Raw genomic sequence first — 14,312 nt, 5'->3', positions numbered from 1 at the left:
AGTACGCAAATTCTTAGGAGGGTAGAAAAATTTGAATGGAAGCACTGGTCCTGCTCTCCCAACTCTGCAATCAGTAATGCTCTTGATCCTCCCTGCTCTGCCAATAAAAACTGAAAAGGCATCCATCCATTCTTACATGTTTACTGTGGCATCAGGCACCACGTTTGGCCCTCGCGATGAATAAGTCATGGTCCTTGCTCTCAGAAGCTCTCTGTGGGGTGGGAGAAATGGGCAGAGGGAAGGAGCTGGTTAGAAGTACAAGGGAGAAATCAAAGGGAATAGGAGGAGAGGCTTCATCTTCAAATCGTCCAGAGAAAATTGTCTTTTGACCTCTCTTTGATTTAGCACTTAAGAGTCCACTGTCCTTTATCAGTTGGTTCATGGTTCGTGTCCTTTCGACAAGCATTTCTCAAGCATTCCCTTTTATCCATCACCAGCTGTGTTCCCAGCCCCATTCTAGTCCTCAGAGGTTAGTCCTCAGAGAAATAGAAAACATGCCTGCCTTCAAAATGTTGGCAGACAATTACAGAACAATTTAAGTAGGTAGTCAATACGCGTTAGCTAGTATATGTACAATGAACGAGTCAATTGATTATAATCTTGGGACAAAATGTCTGGTGGAAAAAAAAGCCACCAGGGTGAGGAGGAATTAGTGTGGTGGAGAGATTGGGAAGGGCTTCCTGGGGGAAGAGGGCTTGAGCTCGAGGGGGTTTAGATGGGCAGAGGACCAAGAAATGAGACGGAATCGGCGATATTGGTCAACAGTCAGCTGCTATCTTGGGGACAAGAAACCAAGCCATTGGGAGCACATTCAAACTAAGGAATCCCTCTCATTACCTTTTTGTATGATGGTAGGGACCTCTCTCCAATGAGTCTCTGAATTCTCTGAAGAATTTAGACTGGAGGAGCACTTCTCAGACCCCCAGACCAGCAGCCTCACCACGTCAGCTGGGAATTTGTTACAGATGGACATTCTCAGGCCTCACTCCCACTGAATCAGAAACCCCGGGGTGGGCACTGTCCCAGGCCCTCCAGGTGGGTCTCAGGGCACGCTGGTTTGAAAACCGCTGGACCACATCAGTGCTCTCAGACCCGGGCCGCTCACTGGAGTCACCTGGGGAGCTTAGAAACCCAAATAAGATGTCAAGGCCCCACGCACAGATATTCTGATGCCTGAATCTAGCCATGTTTTTGGAAACTCCCAGGATGATTCTAATGTGTGGCCAAGGCTGAGAAGCACCAGACTGGAAGACGTCCAAGCCCTTTCTGATTTCTTATCCTGGGATGGGCTCTGAGATACTGTGCCGGGATTCCTGGCTCACCAAAATCATTGGGTGGATTTACACACGTTCAAGGGATATGTCTGAGGGCAGAAGGAGCTTTCTGAGATCCTAAAATCTTGACTCTCTCGATGACCAGCTTTTTGATGTTTTGAAGGCTGGTCCCACCACCCTCCCTTACTCGCCGAGTCAGAAACACTATGTGCACAAACACAGATAATTGTGCACAAGCACACACTTAATTGCACACACCCTGATCACACAGTGCTGCAAATATATGTAGACACACACAAGAATAACCCAATGGGGATATTCACATTGCACCTGAGGACACACATACACACACAAATAAACCCACCACCGAAACCCCAGACCCAGCGCACTCAGATGGCTTGGGAAAGGATTCCTCTTGGTGGAAACTGGGCTATTGGAATTAAGAGGCACCCCTGAAAAAAAGTGTTTTTAATAAAATAAAATAAAAATGAAACAGAAGCCCACCTGTCTTCCCTGTAATCTAGCCTGGCTGAGGGTAGCATTTAGGGGCAGGATGTGGAGATTAGCTTCTATAAACTACCTACTACCTACTCTAGGTAACCCACAGGGGACTGAGCACAGGTGCTGACAATGCCCTTGTTTCTTTTGCAGATTCGAGCTGATGGTCCCCCCCATGGCGGGGTCCAATATGAGATGGTTTCTGTGCTCAAAGACGGGAGCCCCATCCTCCGGGACATGGCCTTCTCCATCGACCAGCGCTACCTGTACATCATGTCTGAGAGGCAGGTAAGTGCCAGCACCTCTCACTTCTTTCCAAAGCCCAGGAGGAGCAGATAACCTGTGACCCTTGTTTTAGAAGCTGTTCCATCGAATAAGAGAGACCCCTGGACTGGCTGCTCAGGGGTCTTAGCAAGCTTTTGCAGGGAGACAGAGAGGAGCATCTGGGGCCAGCCACTTCCCGGAGCCTCTCTCTGGACCACAGCCCCTGTCTCAGTGCGTGATGAACAGCCCTGCAGGAACGGGCCAGACTGCACGGAGCAGCTCGGTGTGATTAGGAGGTAGATTTACTGCTCCCGGGCCCACAGAGTCTGCTGCTCAAGGGAGCCAAAGAGGTGTAAATAATCCAGGCCTCCAGGCTGGGCTCAGTCCTGGGAGAGATAGACCCGACATAGGGCCCCAGAAGGAGATAAAAATCTTGGCCTGAATCTTAGACTAACACAGAGTCTAAGGCCAGCTCTGGGCAGCTGCAGCTCTGCCTGCAGAGATGGGGAGCCCTAAGAAGCAGACTTCTACCCTCTGCTGGGCAACACCTGAGTGGGTTCCCCACCCTCTTGGGTGGAATGTTATTCCCCTGGAGTTATATTTGCTCTGCATACTTGCGGGCAGAGAGAAAGCAAATGCAGGGAGAGCCATGGTGAAGGGCAAGAGAAGGGGGAAGGCAGGGGATTCACCAAATTAATGGCGGTCAGAAAGCAAAGCTTAGACCTTAGGAAAGGATGGCTGTTTCCATTCAGTCAGTGGGTTGACAATTGGTCAGCAGGAGCGGTGGTCTTGGCATTGACTTGAACATGGTAACTTAAGATAAAGGCCCCAAGAGGGGGAAAGGACTGTGAATTTGTCTTGGCGCTGAGGACAGTGACTTAGGCCAGACAAGGATGCTGTGCTGGAAGACCAGCTTTCTCAAGGTGCCTCCCCGCTAGGATGTCATTCTCAAAATACCCTGCAAAGATTCCGGGTGTCCTCCATCAACTTCGCCCTCCCAGAATTCTCTTTCCCTCCTTGCTTTTTGTATGTATGGATTCTGAATCTGAGGACAAGGGATGAGCAGAGGGAGGAAGGAGGAGGTGAATGGGCACATGACAGCATGAGGGAAGCAGGGATGCAACTCGAACTTGAAAATTACTTCTTGAGAATAGTTTATGCTAATTATATGTAAATTACACCCAGCTCCTCTTGAACCCACCTGTCTTTTTACCTTCTTTCATGTAGCTGCTGTGGTCGAGACTAAAATACGGCCAGATAGGAACTTGGAACCTTAAAAAAATTACTGGGCATAGATGTTTTGGGGAACAACGTACTGGAAAAAATATCAAAATGAATGGCACTTGGTCACTACTCTTAAGTTACTTACAGTGTAACAAAGGAGTGAGACATGTACCCAGATGTCTGTATCATCAGATTGGTGGCTATAAATGTTCTGCCTTTTCTTCTGTTTCTTCTTTGTTTATAAACGAAAGGTTATTTCTTATACAAAAATGGGAGATGAGCACCATACAAATTCAAACAATACATACAGAAAAGGAAGTAACAGTTCCCCAACCCCACACCCCAAGATGGTAACACCAGGGTAACACTGGGTGAATACCATTCCAGATGATTCTGTAGGAATATATATACAGATAGAAGGCTAGGTGGATGGATGGTCCCCTAGACAGGTGCGTAAAAAGCTGGTCAGAAGGATCAAACCGACCCACAGTATCCATGATATTTTCCAAAGACATTCTGTGTGGCTGAGGACTGGGCTGGTAACGCTGGGTAAATGTTCTTTCTTGGGTTCCCTGAATCCCATGAAGTGGGAAAGCAGAAACAGCAGGTAGAAGTGACCAGTGAGACCTCAGTGGAACTGAGGAGATGCCAAGGCACCTATTTGGACTGCATATCTTTTACCCAAATGAGATGCCTTCTGAAACTGCATTCAAAATGTGACCAAAGGAGAGGGCTGGAAGCTGATAAATGGCCTTCGGGGAATATAATGACCTCTCGAAACCGTATCTGATGTCGTCTCTGAGAGCATCAGCTCAGGCTAAACCAAGTGTCCACATAGCTTATTTCTAAATATCCCGTCCTTTGTTCTTACCTTCTGCCTCCGCTGCCCAGTTCACACCAAACGGAAGGGCTCAGTAGTAGCCAGGCACGCTGAGCAGATGTAGGAATAATCTGAGTTTACTGCCGTGCAGCTATCTCAGCTGAGAGATTCGTCAAGGGAGCTCCCTGTGCCAGGTGGAGCTGCGGTCCGCGGGCAGAGTCAGGGGCCTTGGTGATACAGCTCTCGGACGCCTGCGAACTGGAGAGCCACACACCGTGTACAGTCGGTACCTTGGTGATTTCACCGCGGGCTGGGTCCAGGGATGAGGGCCGTCCGTCTGAGGCCAAGCAGCTGTGAGTACAGAGTTATCACAGGCAGCTCGGACCTCTTAAAGGAAACAGTGCAATGTGTAGCAAGAGAGTAATCAATGAAAATGAAGTTAGATGACGTGGGTTCAAGTCCGGCTTTTGCTGTAACCAGACCTCTGACCCCTCCCAGCTTCAGTCTTCTCCCTTCTACAATCAAGGAGTTGCATCTCATGATAGGATTGTCTCCCAGGTCCGGGGCTCTGATTTAGAGCCCATCTCAACATTTTAGAGCCGGTGGCCTTAGACAAGTCACTCCACCTCAGTGCGTCTCCCAGGGGCTCGGCTGAAACAGCGCACAAGGAATTTCAGTTACACCGCCTCCCACACCACAAATACTCACCATTAGGTTCCGTAGGGCCTCTTCCAGCTCTCAGCCTTGTAGTCCCAGCACTCAGGAGGGCGGTAATTCAGGAAGAAAAAAAAGCCAGCACAGCACCGTCAGCAGCCCTGGGCCGAGTCAGGGGCCTGTGTTCTAGTCTTGGCCCACCTTTAACCAGCTGGTGACTTAGACCCTTACCTTCTCAGGAACTCAGTTTCCTCAGCTTGAAAGATGGAGATAATAAATCTAACTCTGGAGGCTCTATCAGACCTTAAAGAGACTTGTCTGAAGTCTTGGGGTTGGGGCTCTTCTCCAACCCCCTAAGACGACACCGAAAGCACAATGAACAGCCTTGAGGTTAGATCAAAAGAGGAACTTTCTGAACGGGAGATTTATGAAGCCATGTGTGCTCTAATGAACTTCTTCCCTGCACTGCAGCGAGGCTAGAAATGCTGGCTGGTTGTGGAGAAGCGTATTCCTGTATTGGGGCAGTGGTTGAAGACTTTGCAGTTCTCTAAAATGACCTAAGACCTTATAAAGCATCGTGGAAATGGGGTTTCCCATCACTTCACTTTACAGTAAATCTCTGGGCTCTCATCCCTGCCTTCACTGTGTCCCCAGATCCTGTCTCTCTGTCCTCCTCACCCTTTCCCAAATCATGGTAACTGTTGTATCCTCAGTGCCACGTGAAAGTGGAACCAAGTCTCTGGTCTCACGTTTTGCCTGGAGAGGTTTTCAGCCCCACAGAGCTAGAACAAGCCAGTAGAGCTCATAAGAGCATGCTCTCTCTCTCTCTCTCTTTCTCAGTTAATTAAATGTAATTAAGAAATAGGACTAGTAAGAAGTGTTGGGTCGTTCGTGCCACTGCCTAACAAGTCGATGTTAATGTACTGTTAATAGATCGAAGGCTGGTCAGTCTCAGGGGAACATTTGGGAACTGATTCCCCAATCCTACTAATTTGCCCAGATGCTCCACGGATAGGATGCGTTTCTTCCCTAGAAAATCCACCCCACCTTCCTCAACAGCAAATCGACCAGCAGATGTTACGGGAGGGAATGCAGGTCGCTACCACATCCTCAGCATCTAATGGAAGTCAGACAGCGAGTCCAGGGAAACTCAGGCTATGAGCCAAATGAGAAACTGAGCCACAAGATGAAAAGAAACTTGATAGCCCCAGTTTCCACCCAACTTGTCAGACTGGCCACTCCCAGAAAGGGAATATAACTCTGTACTCGCGGTGGATGGGAAAAGAGTATGGGGATGGAAGCAATTATTCTATTTTATACTTTAATTAGTTTGAATTAGCAGAGGGAATAGAGGCATAAAATGATCCAGCGAAGGGTGAAATGGAAAAAGGGAGTCACGGTGGAGAACAGCTCCATGCAGGCTGGAAAGGGTCTTGGGAACCACAGAAAGGCTGGCGATGGGGGCGTATGTGTGTGTTTGGGGTGGGTGAGGGCCCAGGATGCTGCTGTCTATTTCGAGGCCTGGAGAGGCAAATAGCACAGTGGTAAAGAGCTGGAGCACGGGAGGCAGACCAACCTCCACTCAATCCATCGCCACGTTCTAGGCATATGGCTATGAGAAAGTTACTCACTTCTCTCCACCTCAGTTTCTTCATCTGTAAAATGGGCCTAGTAATGGTAACTGTCATGAGGACTGAGAGACTACATATAAATTACCTAGCACTGTGTCAAGACGCAGTCAGTGCTTTCAATCAGTGGTAATGATTACTATCATTATCATGTTGCTACTAGTAGTAGCATTAGAACTTCTGGGAGCCCAGAGAGAGCTCGAAGCATCTCCACTATAAATCATCGCTGGGACAGAGATCCCAGTCTCAGGCAAACACCTGCAACCTGATATCCCTGCTTTTCCCTCCCCAGGGATACCTCAGAAAGCTTCTGGCCTGGCCGAATGACAGGCTTCAGCTAAGTCACTCATAATCTGCTATTTATTTTTAAAAATCCAGGAATGTGCCCAGCAGACTAAACAGTCCCGCTCCCCTTGACACAGGCGGAGGCAGCGCTGGGCTCGTGTGTGAGGCCAGTATTCTAGGCATCTGTGGTGAAAGGGGGGGGGTACTCTGAGGCCTGGTCACCCCCCAGCGACTTCAGGCCCCTGACTGGCTGCATGTGTGGACGCTGGGCCAGAAAGGGGCTACCCCTAGGGCTTTCCATTTTTGGCTTCTCCAAGTAAGTAAACCAAGTCTCAAGCTCATTGTAAAAGGTGGGACTGCCCTTCTCCGAGTAGTGGATGCTCAGACACCAGTTCCGATGCCCGTATGTGTGTCAGTTGTCAACATATTTTCTGGTTACTTATTGCTATGTAACAAACCACATCAAAACTGAAGGGCGTAAAAAACCACTTTCATATGCTCACAAACTGTGTGAGTCAGGAGTTCAGACAGGGCGCACCTAAGAGGGCTTTTCTCTTCCTTGCAATATTTGGCATCTCTGCTGGGATGGCATGAATGGCTTGGGGTGACTAGAACCACCAGGGCTGGAATGACCTGGAAGCTTCTCCTCTCACATGTGTGGCAGCTGGGAACTAGAAGGCTGGGGTCAGCTGGGACTGTCGGCCAGGGTGCCTTGAGCTTCCTCACAGCATGATGGCTTCAAGATGATCAGACTTCTTGAGCATGACAGCTCTTGCTCAGGACTCTGACAGTGAGTGTTCCCACAAATCAGGTAGAAGTGTTTTCCATGACTTAGCCTTAGAAGTCATGTGGTTCTGCCCCCTACCTGCCTCTTCACCTCTCCACTGCCCATCACCCCTAGTACATGTAGCCCATGACCACACTTTGAGAAACAATGGCTTCCTGTCTCCCAGGGTCATGAACCACAGAGTATCAGAGCTGGTAAGGACTTCAAAGATCACCCATCCTGATCCCAGATGGGAAGTATGAGGCCTGCAGGGCCTGGAGCGGGCTGGCTGTCCTTTCAACATTGTGCAACACCCAACACCCAAGTCCAGAGTCACCAGAACGGGTTTGATTTCCCTAAACTCATGGGGAAGTGCCAGTAGCACTAAAGCTTGCTGTTGACTGTTAAGTCCTGAATGAGACCCACATCAAGCATTGGTCTGAAAGTGCTTCTGGGAAGCCTTTGAAGGAATCCATCAGGAGGAGAGTCGCACTGCCTGCAAACTGTCCAGACGGCGGCATGTGATCTTCAAGGGCTGTCCCGGGCAGCCTTCCTGTGACAACGCTGCATCAGCTCACTCGGAGCACAGTCCTCCCAGATGATCCACCTTCACAAGCAGGGCAATGGGACTTCACTCCCAAGGGTGACAGGAAATTGACTTTGTAACCACCCCGGCCTTAAGTAATTTTAGAGAGTTGGGGCAAGAAGGACTTTGGCCCAGAGTTATCAGAAATCAAAATTACTTAGAAAGATTATGAAAACACCCCTCTCTGAAGGTCTCAAGTACAGGAGAGACACCCCAGTCCCCCCAGCTCCTTGAACTGGTTTAAGACCCTCTGCAGGGTGGGGAGAGGGATGGAAGGACAGGCCAGGTGCCTCCAGCATGCAACCCCAGCAGTGTCCAGCCGGTTTCACCAGAGAGCTAATCTTCTTTGGTTTGGGGGAGGGCCTGTCAACTACAAGCCTGGACCTGGGGCCAAAAATAAGAAGCTTTTTCAAAGGGCCTATTGTGATGTAAGGGTAGTAAGTCTCCTACCTGTGGCCAAGGCCACCGAACTGCCAAGCCCCTAGGCATCTAAAGTCTTGGGGAAGGGAAAGAAAAAAATGCCGGGATCCGTACTTCCAGATGTCCCCTGCTCATTTATTTTGACATCTCAGACTATTATTTTGATTGTGCACATTTGTTTAGTCCAGGCGATAAGGCTTCCCAGGTTGCAGGCAGAGCGTGCCAAGGTGTATTTTTACAAGGCGGTTGGAAGTCCCAGTAACAGGAGCCCTCCCTTCTGCCAGGGCTGGGAGGCCTGGGCTGGGCCACGGGGAGGAGAGAGAACGTGAGGAGACAGGGGCTGGAGCAGAGCCTGAGGGACTTGGGGAGAATTACAGACTTTGTGGATTAGGAAAGTGAGGATAAGTGAATTTCTGCTGCACTTTTGTTTTCAAATGTGTCACTTTCAATCCAAGCCTTTGATGCACATGTGTTTCTGGTTAAGGAGGCGGGACCCCAGTGTGGCCCAGGAGCTGAGGGCTCATCTCAGCATCTTTCCCAAAGGAGGGGTGGGGTCCTGCCTCCTGGGGGAGGGGGTGTGGGGACCACTCCAAGCCAGGGTTTTGGTTTTCCCTGCTTTCTTTCCCCCCATTTCAAATGTCAGGGAACAAAGAGCCTGACACGGAGCTGATTCCCTGGCTATTAATGTTCTCACTGGAGCATTTTTTATAAATATTTTCACATGAGGGAAAGGAAATGCAAACCCACCTTATTAATCAGACGCTTGGCTTGTTGTATTTAAAAGAGAAAACTCTAGCCTCTTATTTTAAAATCCTTTGGTTTGGAAAGAAATGATTGAATACAATGCCCAGGCTGGGAGAACTGGTGCCAAAAAACCTCATTTCTCTAAATGGGCAGGGGTCTGGAGACTCTTTCTCTAATCCTTGGCGAAGGATTTGATTTCTTTTTCTAATAGAACTGCTGGATTCTGACACTCTGACTGCCCAGAATGACATTCTATGACCAAGAGATGGGAAATCAGTGTACCTCAACACCAGAAGGAACCCACTCCCCTTTATAAAGATGAAGAAAATGATGCCCAGAGAGAAAAGTCACTTCCTAGAACACCCTCTGAATCACCAGAAGAACCAGAATTAATCCCAGTTAACCTGGTCCAGCCCAGCATTCTTTTCTCAACTTGACAACAGCTTCACTCAGCACAGGAAAGATAGAAAACTGGTTGTGTTAAAGGACTTTCAATTAAAAAAAAAAATTAAAACAACCCTGGGGCCCAAGGGAGTCCCTGAAGATGTTCCCAAGGGTCAAATTAAAATAAGGGGGAATTTGCATGTCATTTGCATACAGACTCATTCATTCAACAGACCGTTCAGTGTCTACCATGTATAATGCATAGAGCTGTCCACTGACAAGTCATTTGCATATGCAGATATAGACAGGGCAGTCTCTCTAATATTCTGGCAAAGATCTTATAGCTAGGGCTGCCCTGAAGATAGGTACCTTCTTGATTTCTTTCTGCTCTTTACAATGCAATAACAGCACTGTTAAGTGTGCTTTTGTGTAGAGATAAATAAAATATAAGCCCTGCCCTCAGGGAGGCCCCATTCTGGTGGGGAAGAATGATGTATTGATCAATTACAGTATAAATGGAGCAGTGCTATGGCAGAGATACACAATGTGCTTAATGACCGAAGTAACTCACACCAACCAGGGAGGGCCCTGTCCTTGTCCCTCCATACTTGGGGTCACTCAAGGACTCACCCTCTCCCTGACACAGCAATCCAGAGCTGGTGGAGCTTCAGAGACTATCTAGTGAAGAGAAATCCTTCCATTTATAGATGAGGACAGGAGACCTGAGAGGGGAGTAACACTTGAGACCTAGAGACAGGAGTATCGTATCTACAAAGCCAGAGTGTGAAGAAGCAGATAGTAATTGATGATGGGCAGTCTCCTGGCCACCATGAAGGGTGGGCTCTGGAGGCTGCCTGTCTGCCTGCCTGCCTAGGTTCAAGTCCTGTTTCCACCACTTGCTGCTGTGTGACCTTTCGCAAGTTGCTTTACCTCTCTGTGCTTCAATTGCTTCATGTATAAAATAAGAACAATTAAGGTATCTGCTTGAGGATTAAATTAAGTGACTTAATACATAAAAGCACTCTGAAAAGTACCTGGTATATATTAACCTGCTTAGTAAATGTTAGTAGTAGTAATTATATTTTTACGGTTGTGCCCCTATGCATAATCACCAGGCCACACCCCGCAGATCATGCAGCACTTAGAGCCACACCTAAAAAAGAAGCTTAACTACCCTGCTATGCCTCTCAGCTCTACCTAATTTAAGATGTGCTGAAAGCGAACATTTAGGTAGTGTTTTTCTTACTTTAGTTTACAAGCATGACCTCAGCTAAGACAACAATCTCCTGGGATAAGCAGTATTGTCCTTGCCTTTTTTTACAGATCAGAAAACTGAAACTCAATCCAAGTAATTTGCCCAGGGTCACCGAGCTGGCCTTCAGCAGGGGCTAGGATTCCCCACTAGGAAACACACTTAGGAAACGGAAGCCGGGTCCCGCTTCCTGAGACGGCGCCCCCTGGCTGCTGCGCGGGTGCAGAAGGCCGGCTCCTCCTGCTCCCTCTCCACCCGCAGCTCTCAACGCTCCAGACCCGCTCAGACTCCCTACTCCTCACTTCACACCCTCAAGGACACCAAAATTGTGCACTGTTTTCTTTAAAAAACCAATAAAAAAAAAAGCGAGCCCTGCCCAGGCCTGACCTGTCCAGTTGCAGGAAGTGTCTGGTGGTCAGAGCGGAGGGAAGGAGGGCCCCGCGTCCCAGGAAGCTGCTCTTTATCCTGTACAGTGTGATCTCAGCTCCTTACAGCAACCTTGAAAGACAGGTATTATCACCCAACATGTGATACCAGAGGAAGTCAAGGGTGACAAGGTTCATCAACCAGAGCAAGGCCATTCACAGGACTCCTAGGAGGCAGAGCCGGGCTGAATTGAAGGTCCCTGTGTTTGCAGAGCTCCTGCCCTGTCTGCCCTCCCCCCACCACCAAGGAGGCCCGTTCAGAGCACCCAGTGGGTGAGGTCAGGACTCTCCGCTCTCTACCACCACCCACAGCTTGGCCTGTCTTGCAAAGGACCATCTTTGCAAGGGGGGCAGGTACAGGACCTGTGAGAGGCACTGCATGTGATTCAGCCTTTTAGATGCAACTCCCAGTGTGAACCAGGCAATCTGGAATCCAGGTATCCGCTCACTCACTGGCCCTACCCAGGGGTTCTGGGGCTCTAGAAAGCCATCTGTGTTGCCATCTTGAGTCTTCTCCAGCCAAATGGGGGGCTCCTAGAGTGACACCCCAGAACCCTGCAGCCTGTGTTTTAGCTCCTTACCAGAGCTCTCCCTCAGGCTCCCGTGCTGAGTTTCTGTAATTGAATGTGTTTTATTTAGACCGTAACATTTAGTGCCACTTTGGATTTCCAATTAGGCTTCAATCAGATGCCAAGAGTCTGATTCATTTTGTTGTTTTGATCGGCACCAAAGATGGCAACATCAGAGAAGCCGTCGTGAAAAGTTATTTCCATCCACTGATGACTAGGACCATTGCTGTGATGTGAAGATTCCGTTTCAGAGGTGTCGAGAGATGCACTGGGTGTCAGGGGAGGGAGGAGCGGGGAGTCAGTGGGCCCTTGGAGTGAAGTGGGATTTTAAGTTCTGAGGCACATGGCCCATACCACACGTCCCCACCTCCCAGAGAGCCTGGGGAGGTGGGTGTTGGGCATTGGGTGGCTTGAGGAGGCTCCTTCCTACGGGAGGGGTGATTCTGGTACCCATGCAGGAGGGCCTTTTATCCAGGAGAGGTTCCTTGAACACAGGGTTCCCACGATGTGGGCAACTGACTACTGGTCAATTTCTCCCAACAAAGGACTCTGAGCTGCTCAGCCAGAAGTGACTGCCACGCTGGTTTACAGAAATATTGGGGGTGCAGAGGGGTTTCCTCACTGCCTGTGAGTTCTGACCAGCTGCTCACGCATGCTGCCTGTTAGACAAGCTTTCTCTCTGGGGCTGGTCCGAGGGACAGAACTTAGAATCCAACTTTGAGCTGCCAGGGAGTTGGTGGAGATGAAGGAAGTGGAAGGGTGGTGGGGTGATTGATGAATGATGGGGGAATGCTAAGTTAGGATCCTGCTGTCAGTTAATTAGCAGAAGTGTCTCACGAGTGCATCTGAGTTAAGGTCAACCAGAGTTTCAGTTTCCCCATCGAGAAAATGTATTTGAAAGCCCCCCACGGCCATGACACTTGATACATCCTTTGTAGCCGTGAATGTATGTCACGCAGTTTCTGTGTGCACGCCCTTGGAGGCTGACCTGGGTCTGGGTGTGTGTGTGCCTGTGAGACAGGGGTGCATGGAGGTGAGTGAGGTGAGAACAAGCATCGCTGTGTGTTCCGGGGATGTGGAAAGATATCGTGGCTCTTTTGTGCCGCAGGGAAGGGCTATGCTCACTGGGGGAGAAGCGGTCTGTGCTTCTCCTCGGGGCTTGCTGTTTTCAGAGCCCCACTTGGCTGCATTTTTCCAGCTGGCCCTTTGATCTTTCTGTAGCCTGCCCAGCTCGGGGACCCAGTGGTCTCTACTTCATGCTTTGCATGCCGCATATTTAAATTCCCCGAGCCTTTGCCACTCTGCCTGGAGTAACCTGCCTCACTCCTGCTCCTGGTTATTCCCCCTTCTCACCTCTGCCATCAGGTTGGGGTTGGAAATTTGCACCAGGTCGAGGAGAACTGGCCATGGCATCAGCTGTTGGTGGTTTAGCAAACAGTCTGGGTTCAGTCTCTGTCCCTCAAGTAATGTTTAATGATGAGAAAAGGGAGATGGACAGAGGTGAGAGTCAGGTGGAAGGAAGTTTGGAAAGGGAAGAATGGGCAGGGCCGAGAACAATGTTAACCACTCAGCCACCGAGTAATTTATCAACAACCTTTGAGGATCTATTGTGTGCACAGAGCTGTCCTCACAAAATCACACATGCAGATGCAGGACACATACACATCTATAGGACAACAAACTTTCAGCACAGCATGCAGAGCACTGGGAATGCGTGAGAGGGTGCTATCCAAAAGAGCCAAGGAAGGCTTCCTGGAGGAGGTGATGCTCTAGGTGAATCAGGAAGAGGGTTTCACCGAGTCGAGTAAAGAGTAAAGAAACATTTCTCAAGTGAAGGAAAGCATGGAGGCTTGGAAGGGTTCAGCATATTCAGAACTGTTCCCCCAAATGTGATATTGTTGGAGCTGAAGTCAGTGGTTAGGAGGCATCCGTCCTCGCGGAATATCCACAGCACACAGGCAGTCAGCCTCTGAGTGGATTCAACCCACCTACCCTCACCAAGAGAAAGGAGCCTCCGCCCAAAGACAAGGCGCCAAAGGCTCCCCCAGCCCTGCCGCTGCAGCACAGAACCTGGGAGGAAGCAAGCCTGCGCCCACTGCTCGGTGTCCCTCCTCCCCCAGCCCGGCCCCGGACAGACGTGGAGCTGAGCGGCACAGTCAAGGAGAAAGGTGCCAGCCCTGGGCAGAGCCCAATGCTGAAGCCCTTTGTGATCAGGCCAGTCCAGTCCCCCTCCGGCCAGCCACTTTTCCCACCGTTATGGCAAGGAAAACCTCTGCTCATCTCAAGTTCATGGGAAAGGAAAAGACAGATTATCTGTTCCATTCATTCAGTCCATCATTCCAACATTTCTTGATGGCAGAGACCTGGCCCGTCTGGGCTACTTCTGTCTCCCAGAGAGAGATTATAGCGTTTGGCCCTCACTCACTCACTGAGGGTCTGGAAGAGAGGAAAGGGCAGAAAGGGGACAAGAAAAGAGAGACCAAAGCGTAGGGAAAGGAGACATTGTAGGGTGGTGAAAA

At 49.5% G+C, this 14,312-nt stretch overlaps 1 protein-coding gene across 3 annotated transcripts in view; it reads left to right on the top strand.

Annotated features, from left to right (window-relative positions):
- PLXNA2 (plexin A2) overlaps positions 1–14,312 on the top strand; it is a 202,662-nt gene that overhangs the window by 95,605 nt on the left and 92,745 nt on the right. The window contains exons 4-5 of one of the 3 annotated variants that reach the window (XM_072948478.1): positions 1,926–2,060; positions 10,871–11,085. In XM_072948478.1, coding sequence (XP_072804579.1) covers positions 1,926–2,060; positions 10,871–10,939 — 204 coding nt within the window. In that variant the 3' untranslated portion in view covers positions 10,940–11,085. Of the gene's footprint in view, positions 1–1,925; positions 2,061–9,374; positions 9,902–10,870; positions 11,086–14,312 lie in introns of those variants that run through there. The other 2 variants (XM_072948479.1, XM_072948477.1) reach the window with 2 other exon arrangements.

Source organism: Vicugna pacos, chromosome 23 (genome assembly GCF_048564905.1).
Source record: "Vicugna pacos chromosome 23, VicPac4, whole genome shotgun sequence".
Lineage (NCBI taxonomy): Eukaryota > Metazoa > Chordata > Mammalia > Artiodactyla > Camelidae > Vicugna > Vicugna pacos.
This window is presented reverse-complemented; position numbering and strand designations above follow the sequence as displayed.